Source organism: Oncorhynchus nerka, linkage group LG6 (genome assembly GCF_034236695.1).
Source record: "Oncorhynchus nerka isolate Pitt River linkage group LG6, Oner_Uvic_2.0, whole genome shotgun sequence".
NCBI lineage: Eukaryota > Metazoa > Chordata > Actinopteri > Salmoniformes > Salmonidae > Oncorhynchus > Oncorhynchus nerka.
The window spans coordinates 17,232,662-17,244,644 of record NC_088401.1 but is presented as its reverse complement, the minus strand read 5'-3'; the positions used below and the strand labels follow the sequence as shown (position 1 = coordinate 17,244,644).

The window sequence follows — 11,983 nt, the reverse complement described above, 5'->3', positions numbered from 1 at the left end:
CTACTCGATATATCCTCTACTCGATATCTCCTCTACTCGATATATCCTCTACTCGATATATCCTCTACTCGATATATCCTCTACTCGATATATCCTCTACTCGATATATCCTCTACTCGATATATCCTCTACTCACTATCTCCTCTACTCGATATATCCTCTACTCACTATCTCCTCTACTCGATATATCCTCTACTCACTATCTCCTCTACTCGATATATCCTCTACTCGATATATCCTCTACTCGATATATCCTCTACTCGATATATCCTCTACTCGATATATCCTCTACTCGATATATCCTCTACTCGATATCTCCTCTACTCGATATATCCTCTACTCGATATATCCTCTACTCGATATATCCTCTACTCGATATATCCTCTACTCGATATATCCTCTACTCGATATCTCCTCTACTCGATATATCCTCTACTCGATATATCCTCTACTCGATATATCCTCTACTCGATATATCCTCTACTCGATATCTCCTCTACTCGATATCTCCTCTACTCGATATCTCCTCTACTCGATATATCCTCTACTCGATATCTCCTCTACTCGATATATCCTCTACTCGATATATCCTCTACTCGATATATCCTCTACTCGATATATCCTCTACTCGATATATCCTCTACTCGATATATCCTCTACTCAATATATCCTCTACTCAATAACTCCTCTACTCACTATCTCCTCTACTCAATAACTCCTTTACTTGATGTCAAACATAGCTAAAGTCCACCGAAGAACTTTAAAACGCGAGGCAAAAGACCAAATGTGATTACACTATGGTAATTCGTGTGAATAATGGGACTTGAATCAAAGGAATTCTCAAAATGTCTGAATGAAGCGTGCTTCGGTCTGGGTCGCATTGTGTCCTGCATAATAAACCACAAACACATTTAACCACCATTATCTTCTAGAATACTGATAATATAGTCTTCAGCGCTCATTTACGCGCGACCAAATTACTTAATGACAGAAAATTGCTGAAAAAATTCACACATTTTGCAAAAAAGTTAAATGAAAGTATAAATGAGTTTATGACACAGACATTGGAAAATGACTTACATTTTAGATTTGAATCACGAGTTGGCTAAACATTAGAAGGGACTATCCCCTTGTTTCTTCCTCCCTTTTTGCTTCAGGCAGTCAGTCACATTATGGAAGCTAAGAGGAGATGTGCTGTTATGTTGCATGATTACACCTTTTGTTATCATGACTACTAACTCTGCTGTTCTGCCAATGGAGGCCAAACCAGCATGTTTACAGAAGTCAGCGTTGTAAAACAGACGCTCTTCGGTTAAGTAAATAACCACCATTGTCAGTGAGACAATAAAACATATGGGTGTTTCATTTGTACGGTCTTTGACTCATAAGGACTGAACTGAAATCTTTTGTTTTGAGAGTTTGAGTTTCTACGGATGAGCTGATAGTTCGTCATTAAGTATTTTAGCCTATATGAGCTTCCGTTTCAACGGGACTGGACCATACAAATCGACTGGTACAGCTTTGGCGTATGGAGTAGCTTATATGGGTCTCACGCACACACACAGGCGCACACACACAGGCAACTCTCCATAGTCCGTTTTAAAATACCACCTAATTCCAAAACCATATACCCACAAACCAGGGAAACATCGTAGCAGGGTTGAAATGCAGGGTAATGGGTCACCTATAGAACCATGGATGTGAAGGGGATAATTGCATTTTCACTGGCCTGTTAGTAGTTGAAGTACCGGCTACAGCAGCATCATGTGTGATGGTGGTGGATGTGTCGTGACTGAAGCAGGAGTGCTGCCTGTTTCTTATGGCTTCTGTCTTGCTATAGGAACATGATATGGCTGGTTTCAAAATCTATTAATTTCAAAATAATTCTGCTTTCATTAATATAATTATTGAACTACTAAAAATCGTGGATGGAATGACTTAGTCAGGTCATTAGATTCAAGCGCTGGTGCAACATCGTGGCCAAATCAGTGTGGATTTCTGCTGTTCATGGTCTTTGGCACATCATTATGTGAGGTCATACAGCCTAGTAGTAGTACTTTGGTCTGGCTGCATTTGCCTATTGAAATTAATACATTACATAGTGCCTAATAAGGGTTGAAAGTAGGGCTAGACCTATCATTATTCAATTAAGACTATTGGTAATTCGGACAATTTAGTGCACACAAAATACATATATTAATTTGTCCAAAGGATATGTGATTACTGGTCTTCATGTTGTTTAGGATCAGGCCATATCAGACTGCATGGGACGGGTTAACACCGGCAGCATTTGCCTATTGATTACAGCCAGTGAGGAGGGCTCCAAGGTGACATATGCTCTCACGTAACCCGAACTCTCACGGAAATCTCCCATTGATATCAATGCAGAATTTTACTTGAAGGTCGAGTTACTTACTAACAGTGTGTAAAGAATATATATATGGTAAAGCGAGGTGCAGACATTTTGTTTGATATTGCATAATTAACTATTGTTTCCCTCAAGCGACCAATGAAAACGATGTATAGATGAAATTGTATTTATGTAAGCTAATTGTATTTAAGCTAATAACTTATTGCGTGTGTGTGTGTTTCTGCGTGTGTGTTCCAATTGCCCTGCACAACTTAAAATATATTTAATTAGCCTAATTCATTCAAATTATTATTTGTTCATTTAGTCATAAAGTATTTTGAGTTCTGTGATATTGAATAGTCTTGTCAACAGGCAACAATCTTTTTCATATATATTTTTATAGGCCTATAATATAAAGGCATTCTGACAACTTTTATCGATCACGTGTATTTAATTGTCTGATAGCTAGGTGCGTTGTGCTGAACCTGGTTCAGGCTGTGTCTGTCAGCGTTACTCCTATAACCTGGTTTTTTAAAACAAGGACAGCAGCTGGGAATACTGTAGGCTATTTGAGTGCCTCGGATGCGATAACTGTCCACGCAGCGATGGCGCCAGATTGAGTAGCCGACCTCTTTAGTAAATTGCCTGAGGTTTCCCTTAATCCAGCTTGTGTTTTAACTCGTTAAATTCCTCTCTGCCTAGCTCCTGTTATTCGATAGAAGTTATAGTCTATTGGTTCGCAATCGGCACTGGAATTTACCTCTAGAATGCTTTAGCTTTACATGCTCGTCTGTCTCAGTGAGCGGCCTGCTAACCTCCACCCATAGGCTACTGTGGGCCGGGCCGGGTTAGACAACAGGACTCTCCCATCAACCTCCGGGTTTACCATACCATAAAATCCCATTACTCAAAACCGGAACAAACATGGCGGATGATGTCGACTGAAGTGCATATGAAAGGGTACTAGGGACTATGAGTCGATCATGCCGTTTATTCGTGTGGATGTCAATGGTGAAGGGTTTGGTAAGGACTTGATGGAACTCAGAGGCCCACATGTGTACTACAGGTTTGTATATAGAACTAGACGGTTGTACTGTCTTGGCCTATGTTAACATACGTACGTAATTACTCAGAAGTAGGCCTATAGTATGTATCATGCATGGTAGTGTAATATATCATTTTACTAGGCAAGTCAGTTAAGAACAAATTCTTATTTTCAATGACGGCCTATGAACAGTGGGTTAACTGCCTGTTCAGGGGCAGAACGACAGATTTGTACCTTGTCAGCTCGGGAATTCGAACTTGCAACCTTTCGGTTACTAGTCCAAAGCTCTAACCACTAGGCTACCCTGCCGACCCACTATGTGGGTCATAGTACGGGTGGGTTACATGTCAATAAAGTTCAGTAACCCAATGCATGGAGAGTAAAACTGTTACCTTGCACCAATAGATCCTACCCCAAAATGCATGCTGATTACGCATTTGTCCACAGAACCAATGCGCTGTCAACATGGTATCCTCTTGGTGACGATTCAATTTACATAGGCATACAGTGTATCTAATATCAAGATGAATGAAGTGTGTGTTTCTTCAACTCACAACAAAGAGAATGCGCCATCACTCACACTCAGACGTATTTAATGAACACTTCATAACTCAGAAGAAAGGGAAAGTGCTTCAGAAATCCACCATTCAAGTTTTTCATTTCGAGTGCATCCTCCTACACAACAATGATATACAAAAACCCAGTAATTCACAAAAATAAATATATATTTTTTATATAAACAACCAGTGACTTCAAATTTCAGGTCAAAATCCTGACCTCAAGCATTGTATCAAAAAGCTAGGGGAATGAGTGAGAAAGCGGGGCAAAGCAGGAGATAGAGGCGTGGGCCCCATGCCTCGAGCTGCGACACCATGCAATTGTTTACATTGATAGCGTCATTGTCAGAGCTCTGCTGTGGTAGTTCCCTCCGTAAACGCTTCTACCACCATCTCCTTGCCCGGGTGATGCTCTCTGTGATCGGCGTGAGAATTGGTAAGTACCTACAGAGGGGCGTGCATGTGTGTGTGCGTGTGCGTGTGTGCCCTCGCTGAACGCTGCGTTGTATATCCCTCCTCTGGCCCAGTAAACTTTGACACGGGCATTACAGGGTGAAAGTTTCCCTCCTAGAACATATGAAACCCCCTCCCTCTCCTCCCAGGGAGATCTTCCCCTTCCCCCAACTCCCTCTAGGTTGGAGGGATCACGTCATTTTCAAATGGAGAATAAAATGGCTGTGTTTAGTTTAGAGGCACATTTATTTAAGGTTGCTTCTATACATACCTACTCTACAGGGGGAGTACGCATGGTTTGGGGTGGTAGAGGTGCATTTTACACAGATCAATCCATACAAAATCTGAGCATTGAGTTAACCCAAGCTTTTGTCTCTCTTAACTACAATCACCAATCGAATGGGCCTTTGTTTCTGTCTTTACTGCTGATGTTGCTGTGAGAATCATGAGGCATGTGGTTTGTTGTTATGTGGTTTGATTATTCTCTTTGCTACAACTTCAGAAAATCAACATGGTACGTTGTGGGAAATATATATATTTAGATGCAACTTTAATTACATTTGACTGAATGTTTATTTTTTTGGTATATTCTGTGTTTTTCTATCAACAACATCAGAATATTTAACATCATGAAAAAAGTCTGACACACATTCATCGCGTGTAAATATTACTTATGGTTACGTGGCAAAATTAGAAAACATTTTTTTCTGATTTGTTACACAAGAGAAGAAAGTATAGTCTAATCTATATCAGTTGAAATGGGGATATGGAGAGGGCCATGGCATTTTGTGTAAATCTCGAATCACTGCAGAGGGCAATGCTATTATAATAAGGTACAACTAGCTTTGTGTTTGGGCCTACACATTTTCGACTGACTGCTAATCCTCTGTAGACTATATTTGAGTAATTTTGACCGAATGGTGAATTTCTCAGGTCAATTCAGCACGGTGGGCTTCACCGCAGAATGTAAACAGGTAATTACGCATTTACCCACTGAGCTAATATGTAACTATTCCACAGCAACTTGCTGTGCTGGGCATTTCAGCATGCTTTCAGATGCAAGGGTACAATTAACAACGATATTACCGGTTTGACCTAAATATGCAAATAGTAAACAATCCAACTTCATGTGTTGGCTATGGATGGCCACAAATAACCAATGATAAATGTTAAATATTTAAGTGGACATAGGCTAATAGCCAACCTTATTTTAAATGTATTTTATTTTAAGCTTCTCTTCAACAATCACCTCTTTCATAATAGGCCAAGCTAGCCTACACTCCTCAAGCTGAAATGGGGCCGCGTGTGTCAACGTGCAATGCATGTAGGCCTATCACTTGTGCCTCCACGTGTTGTTTCTAAATTACATTAGGCTCAGTGTGTTGTAAGACACCCTTTGGTGGGTTTGTGTTTTAGTGTACAACCCCCAAACTGGTAGGACAGGAGGGTTATTTTCACAGTATACTCACGATTTTTCGTGTAGGCTACATTAGGGCTATGCGTGTTTCAATTAATCAATAAACCTGTAATAATATAGGAAAATGTCCCACCAAAATGCAAAAACATCAAGGTTGTCAGGACGTGTGGTTTTTCACGAAAAGGCGTGATCTGTGTCAGGCCTGGGCGTTTCTCTCTGTGTGATTGTCTCTATGTAAGGTCTGCACTGTTATGTGCCTGAATGGGCGCTGGTAGCTGTCTGATTACAGCCAAACATAAAGCTTGCAGGAAATACAAACAAGGCTGTTCACAAACACTCTGAAAAACGGAAAGCAACAGCCAGATCAGAGTAAGAGTCAAGTCACTTACAATTATGTCCTATTCAATATATCCTGCAATTAACGTTATGAATTTTGACTTGCATGAAGAAATTAATCTACATTTGATATCGAATTCAAAAACAGTTATCTGAAAATAGATACAATTGACCCAAATGCTCTGGCAAGCATCAAATTAAAACCGAAATTAGGGTTTCTATTAGGTTTTTAAAATCCTATGGAAAAACAGCAACTACAACTGGTAATAAGGCTAAGGTGACAGACAGTAGGCTTAACCATGTTATTTAAGAAAAACCCTGCATCTGTTGATTAAGCCTACCCAGCTGATGATAGAAAAACACAGACCAGCATAGGAGTGCTGTGATTTTTATGAGGGAGCCTTTCCCTCTCGTTCTCTCACCACAAAGGCAGTACAGCACAAATGTTTACTTCACTGAAACCCTGGTAAAATCCAACAGGTCGAGCTGAAACCCTGGTACAATCCAACAGGTCCAGCATCAAGGGGAACAGAAACAATAGATCCGATAAAATTAAAGTAAGCACATTTTGCCAAATCGTGTAGCCTATTGCTTATGGTGGATAGCTTATGAAGAGTTAGTTAGTCAGAATAAATCCACGAGGAGGGGTCATCCAGTGACATAGGAAGAGAGGCTCAAAGACGGTCCGGTCCGCGTTATGGAGAATAGCAGTGTATGTATTACTGATCTACAACTCCACAACAACGAGGAATGTTTTAAATCCACAACATCAAATAAAGGAAAACATTTCAATAAAAACAACTGAAGGATGCAATACATTAGTGCCTCCCATTAACTTTAAGACTTATGTTGTAGTCAAGGTACTGTAGGTTTCCATACAGGTTTTTGTTGTTTTTGCGGTTGTTCTTGTCAAAGAAAAAAGCGTCAACATTTCCTGATTCTCTGAGCGGATGGGGGAGGGACTGTCCGACCGCCAGGCTGCCACCGCCACACCGGGTGAGAGCGGGTGGGAGGTCGGGGTCCCCCCAGAGAGTTCAGAGAGTAAGCTGGGCTTAAATCCCCGTCGCTGCCCACAACCAGGGACGGAGGAGCGGGGAAATTCGCCATGAAGCTGAAAGGCCTCTTCAGAGAGGGTGCTACATTACTGGACGCGCGTTTTCGTTTACTCGCCCCAGTTAGATGCTCAATATTTCCATCACAAATCTCTGCTTTGCCCACGGGACGAGAAGATAAAGTCCTGTCAACTTTGGACACGTTCTGTTTCGCCTGCGCCCTCGAAATTCCAGGCTCCTTCCCCAGAACCAGAGTCCTGCAGTTTTTCCTGACCCCAACTCCGTTTTTATACTCCCCCTCCTCCGAACAAGGGGTGTCTCGAGTGCTCCTGCATTCCTGCAAGCCGGATGAGGACTTGGGAGCCCCAGTAGAACTTTCAATGGCTTTGGTCTCGTTGTTGAAACAGCCAGCAGCGTGTTTGATGTCGCCGCCGGGGTACTGGCCATTGTTGATATCCGCCTCGTCTCCTTTGCAGTGGAACCCGGAGGCCTTACTGTTGTATTCGAATTCATCATAGCTTTGCTCCACTTTGATTTTCACATTCTGCAGGTTGAAGGGGGGAGTCTTGACCGCCCTTCCACTGTTGGGGAGGGGACCCGCGGACACTGAGAGCTCTTCCGGCTCGGTCTTAATAGTTTTGAGCGGAGAGGGCAGTTTCAGGATTGGGCTAATTCTCACCTCTCTCTTTAGATTTGCAGCTAATGAAAGCTGGTTGTTGTCTGTAGGCTTGGAGTGCTTTGTGTCTTTGTCATGGGCGCAGTGTGAGCTCAGGACTGGGGGGCATTTGTTTGCGTGTCCCGGTGTCCTGTGCGCAGGAACCGCTTTGTTCCCGTTGGGGTTAGGTGAGGGGCTCAGTGCATAAACTGCTCTCTTTATCTCTCTTTGGGTCTGGACCTGGGACTCAGGAACCTTCCTGTCTCTCCTCTCAGTGAAACAACTCAGCGAGCTGAACCTGTGTGTGTGTGCGTCCTGCTTGGCCTCCCTGGCTGTAAACTCATATTTCTGTTGTTTCCCTTGAATGGCATAGTCCACCTGGCTGGTTCCACCCTGGACAACCGGTATAGATGGCTGCTGCTGGTGGCTGTAGTGGAAGGTAGGCTGCAGGAGCAAAGGTGCTTTAGTGTGCGAGAGAGTTATACTGTTGGACTGAGTTCTAGTGCTGGAGAGAGTAGTGGAGAGAGTTTTAGCGTTAGGCAGAGTTCTAGTGGGGATATTTTTGGTTGCGTTGACAGAGGAGAACCGGGCCCTCCTGAAACGGATGGACTGGACAGAGACCTGACTGGACACAGAGCTGCTGTCAGACTGAGATGAACTCTCCTCGTCAGAACTGACCTCAGAACTCTCCAACGGGCTCTCCTCTTCATCCTCCTCATCTTCCTCCTCATCAGAGGTCCCAGAGTTGCTGCTTGTGGATAAACTGGAGCCGAAGTCCGAGTCGTTGTTGAGCGGCTCTGAGTAGCAGCTGGATTCGGTGTCACTGCTGTAGCTCTCCGGGAAACCCCCTACATGCTGCTGCGGGTGAGGATGGTTGTGAGCTCCGTGGTCGAGGTAAAACTCGTGTCCAAGATGGAAATGGCCCAGAGCTGTCCCGTTGTGGTTGTGCTGGGTTTTTGGCTTGCTGCAGCACTTGGGCTGCACGAGAAGCACCGGGTGGTGTGCGTGAGGGTGTGAGTGTGTGTGTCTGCTCCTGCTCCACGACTGCCTCGCGCCGCCGCTGTCCCTATCCCTGCCGCCGCCCCCCTCGCGCCTCCTCTTCCTTTTGTGAAGTAGGTCGCCGGCTGCAGAGAGCCTCGACTGAGCAGCAATGGCGGATTTAAACAACACCGGCTGACGGCTCACCACGCTCCGGAAAAACGAATGTCTCTGGCTAAATGCGACGCAATTGCCCGGTATTTGAGCTGTTTCATAGTTTTTAAAAGGTTTACATGCCGACTTGGTGACAAAGGAATAATCCCTCGGTCGGGATTTATTGTAAATTTGAGGTAGATTGGAGTCGGGGCGCGAGGTTGGTTGCTCTCTTTTGCCGGATTTGTTGAGGGATAGAGTCTGTGGCACGCTGTGTAAACTTAACCAAACTTTCTCCTTCCATAACCCAGTAGGGTGCGTGTCCGCGTGAAACGTGCCCTCGCCCACATCCTCGGGTAAACTGGCCTTCTTTGCTTTTCTTTTGTTGGATTTTAACACGCGTTCCGTTTTGCAGGAGAAATAAAGCGCCTCCACATCCTCCCGTGATATCAGAGTACATTTAGCCGCGTGGAAAGCAATAGAATTTATTGCTTTGAGCTTTCTCAGCTCCTCCAAATCACAGTGGTGTTTTTTAACGTTCAGGTGGTCCATGCGTTTGTGCACGGTGGTCCGGGGAATATTTTTCAGTAGGTCAGTGAAGACCTGGGAGAGGGCGAACATTTGTTTTCCTTTTATCAGCAGGTATCCCAGCCTCACTCCCTGCATCTCCTCAAACCCACACTTCAGATCTCCCATATTGCTTTTCCCTCACTATTGTAATAATCCAAGCATTTATCTCGATCAATTGTCCTCGTGCAGCTATGAAAAGAAAAAGGAATAAACTCCTTGTTTTGAGCTCAAGGCATTCTGACGCGCCAGTCGGCCGCTGCTGATGCGTCCTAGTACCTCCACGCTGTCATGGACAGGCAAACTTTGAGATGCGGAGTTAAATGGAGCGGTGTCGGGTGGGATCACAGCATCTGTCCTCAGGCCCTGCCCCGGACCAGGCATGGTGGAGGAATGCGAGGGATTGTACCGCCAGGCCGGCTGCTGACCGTCTGCTAACCCCTACCTGCCTCTCCTCTCCGGCTCACTCCCTCTGACCGTCAGCACGGCAGGAAGGTGTATGCCACTGCCACAACGAGAGGATAAAAAAGAGAAGAGAGGGGTAGGGAGAGGGAGCGAGCTACAGAGGGAGAGAGAGAGAGGGGAGGGAGGGAAAGAGAGAGAGAGAGAGAGAGCGAATAAGAGCCTAAATGCAGCTGCTATCCTGGCTGCAGGCTTAGCCACAAATAAAATGACAGAGGGGAAGTGCGCGAGCCCGGAGACACCTTCATCAATTAATGCCCTCAGACTCGAATCCTATTGGACGCCACTGACAGGTGATGCAATAAAAATGGGTATTCCACACCCTGAGCCCCCCCCATCTCCGTTTGTTAAGTACATAATGCCGCTATGACAAGTTCATATTCCAATATTGTTTTTTAAGAGACAAGGTGAAATAGCTGAACCGGGAAACTCGTCTCCTATACCCTGCTAGTAATATTTACGGCGTTATGCCTATAGCGCTGTCAGGGAAACCAAGTAGCATTATTGAGAGAACATATAGCCTATCATTACAAATAAATATATAGATGGCATACGCCAATAAAATATAAGTGATTGAATTCAGACGTCTGTTAATTTGTGTAACCCCTTCACTAATTATATTGTGATGGATTGGTGCATTATAGCTGTCTTTCCAATGGACTCGGAGACAAAGAGATTTTCCTTTTTCACCTATTTAGAATGCTCTTCGGACTCCAACATTTAGAGTGTCGAGTTATACTCGACAATTATGCTTTGGCGTGAGCTTTTATAGTTCTGTGTGAATTTCGAGGTTGAAAGGAGAGCTCGTTCCAACGACGTTAGCCAAACCTCTGCGCATAACCACACATTTGCACAGACCTTATTATTTCAAAAATAAACTACATACATGTTGTTATAGGCCTATTTGGCTACATTATTCATTTTGCTAAATGCATTTAGGTTGCAAACTTGGTGAATGGTTTGTGTGTGTGTGTGTGTGTTTCTTCGTTTTCTCTGCATTGCCGCAACTGTGCCATTCATCTCGGTATTAATGATCAGTCTATGTCTCGCGGGGATATTTTAAACCGGTAAATATGCTCTTTCTATCCTGGTCACCGAGTCTGCTGTTCCCCGGCCCAACACGATAAAAACACGAGCAACGTAACAGACGATTAATCTGGGAAAGGCTCGTGCTTTTAACATGCGGTAAAAGTGCATGCTCAGAGTTGCTTTTCCCCAAGGCGTCTTCCGCAAACTTGATAATAACTAATGGGTTTATTTTATTGCACATAGGCCTATCATTATACATTTTGATAAAATATATTATTACATTATTTTATTTGAGTAAGGAGTAGGCTATAGGATGAGTTTGATTGTTAATTGGTGTGTGTGTGTGTGTGTGTGTGTGTGAGTGTGAAATTGTGAATTTACACTAAGGGTTTTGTGTTCAACAAAGTATTGTAGCTCCCACCAAACACACACACACACACACACACACTGTTTAAGGCTGTATTATGCATATACTGAAAGCAGAGCGGGGTGAGGCTGACAGGAGAAACGTCACGCTGTGCCATATCATCACTCACTGCGCCCTGATCCTAATGTAAAGAGACCTGTACTGGTTGGTTAATTGTTGTGTGTGTGTGTGTGTGTGTGTGTGTGTGTGTGTGTGTGTGTGTGTGTGTGACAACAGGCATGCATGGGAGAGATTTTTAAAAAAATGGTTTATCTCACTATTGTTTATTATATATTTCACTTGCTTAGGTAATGTAAACATATGTTTCCCAGGCCAATAAAGCCCTTTGAATTGATATATGATATGATAATTTATGGTTTGACCGTACACCACCATGATATGATGACGGTTTGACCGTACAACACCATGATATGATGACGGTTTGACCGTACAAGTATAGTTGCCTAACTTGATTTTTAAAAAATTAAACAGGCAAGTCTGATAAGAACAAATTCTTATTTTC

General features: G+C 43.6%; 1 protein-coding gene across 1 annotated transcript; it reads right to left on the bottom strand.

The window, feature by feature from the left end:
• Window positions 1–3,971: 3,971 nt before the first annotated feature.
• LOC115129316 (SKI/DACH domain-containing protein 1-like) lies at window positions 3,972–10,238 on the bottom strand. Its single transcript, XM_029659531.2, has one exon. It carries the CDS (start codon window positions 9,690–9,692, stop codon window positions 7,083–7,085), a length of 2,610 nt encoding a protein of 869 aa, XP_029515391.1. The 5' UTR covers window positions 9,693–10,238; the 3' UTR covers window positions 3,972–7,082.
• Window positions 10,239–11,983: the final 1,745 nt, after the last annotated feature.

What these genes read in the sequence shown, in the direction of transcription:
- LOC115129316 (XM_029659531.2), bottom strand. Translation starts at nt 9,692, where the DNA reads ATGGGAGATCTGAAGTGTGGGTTTGAGGAGATGCAGGGAGTGAGGCTG.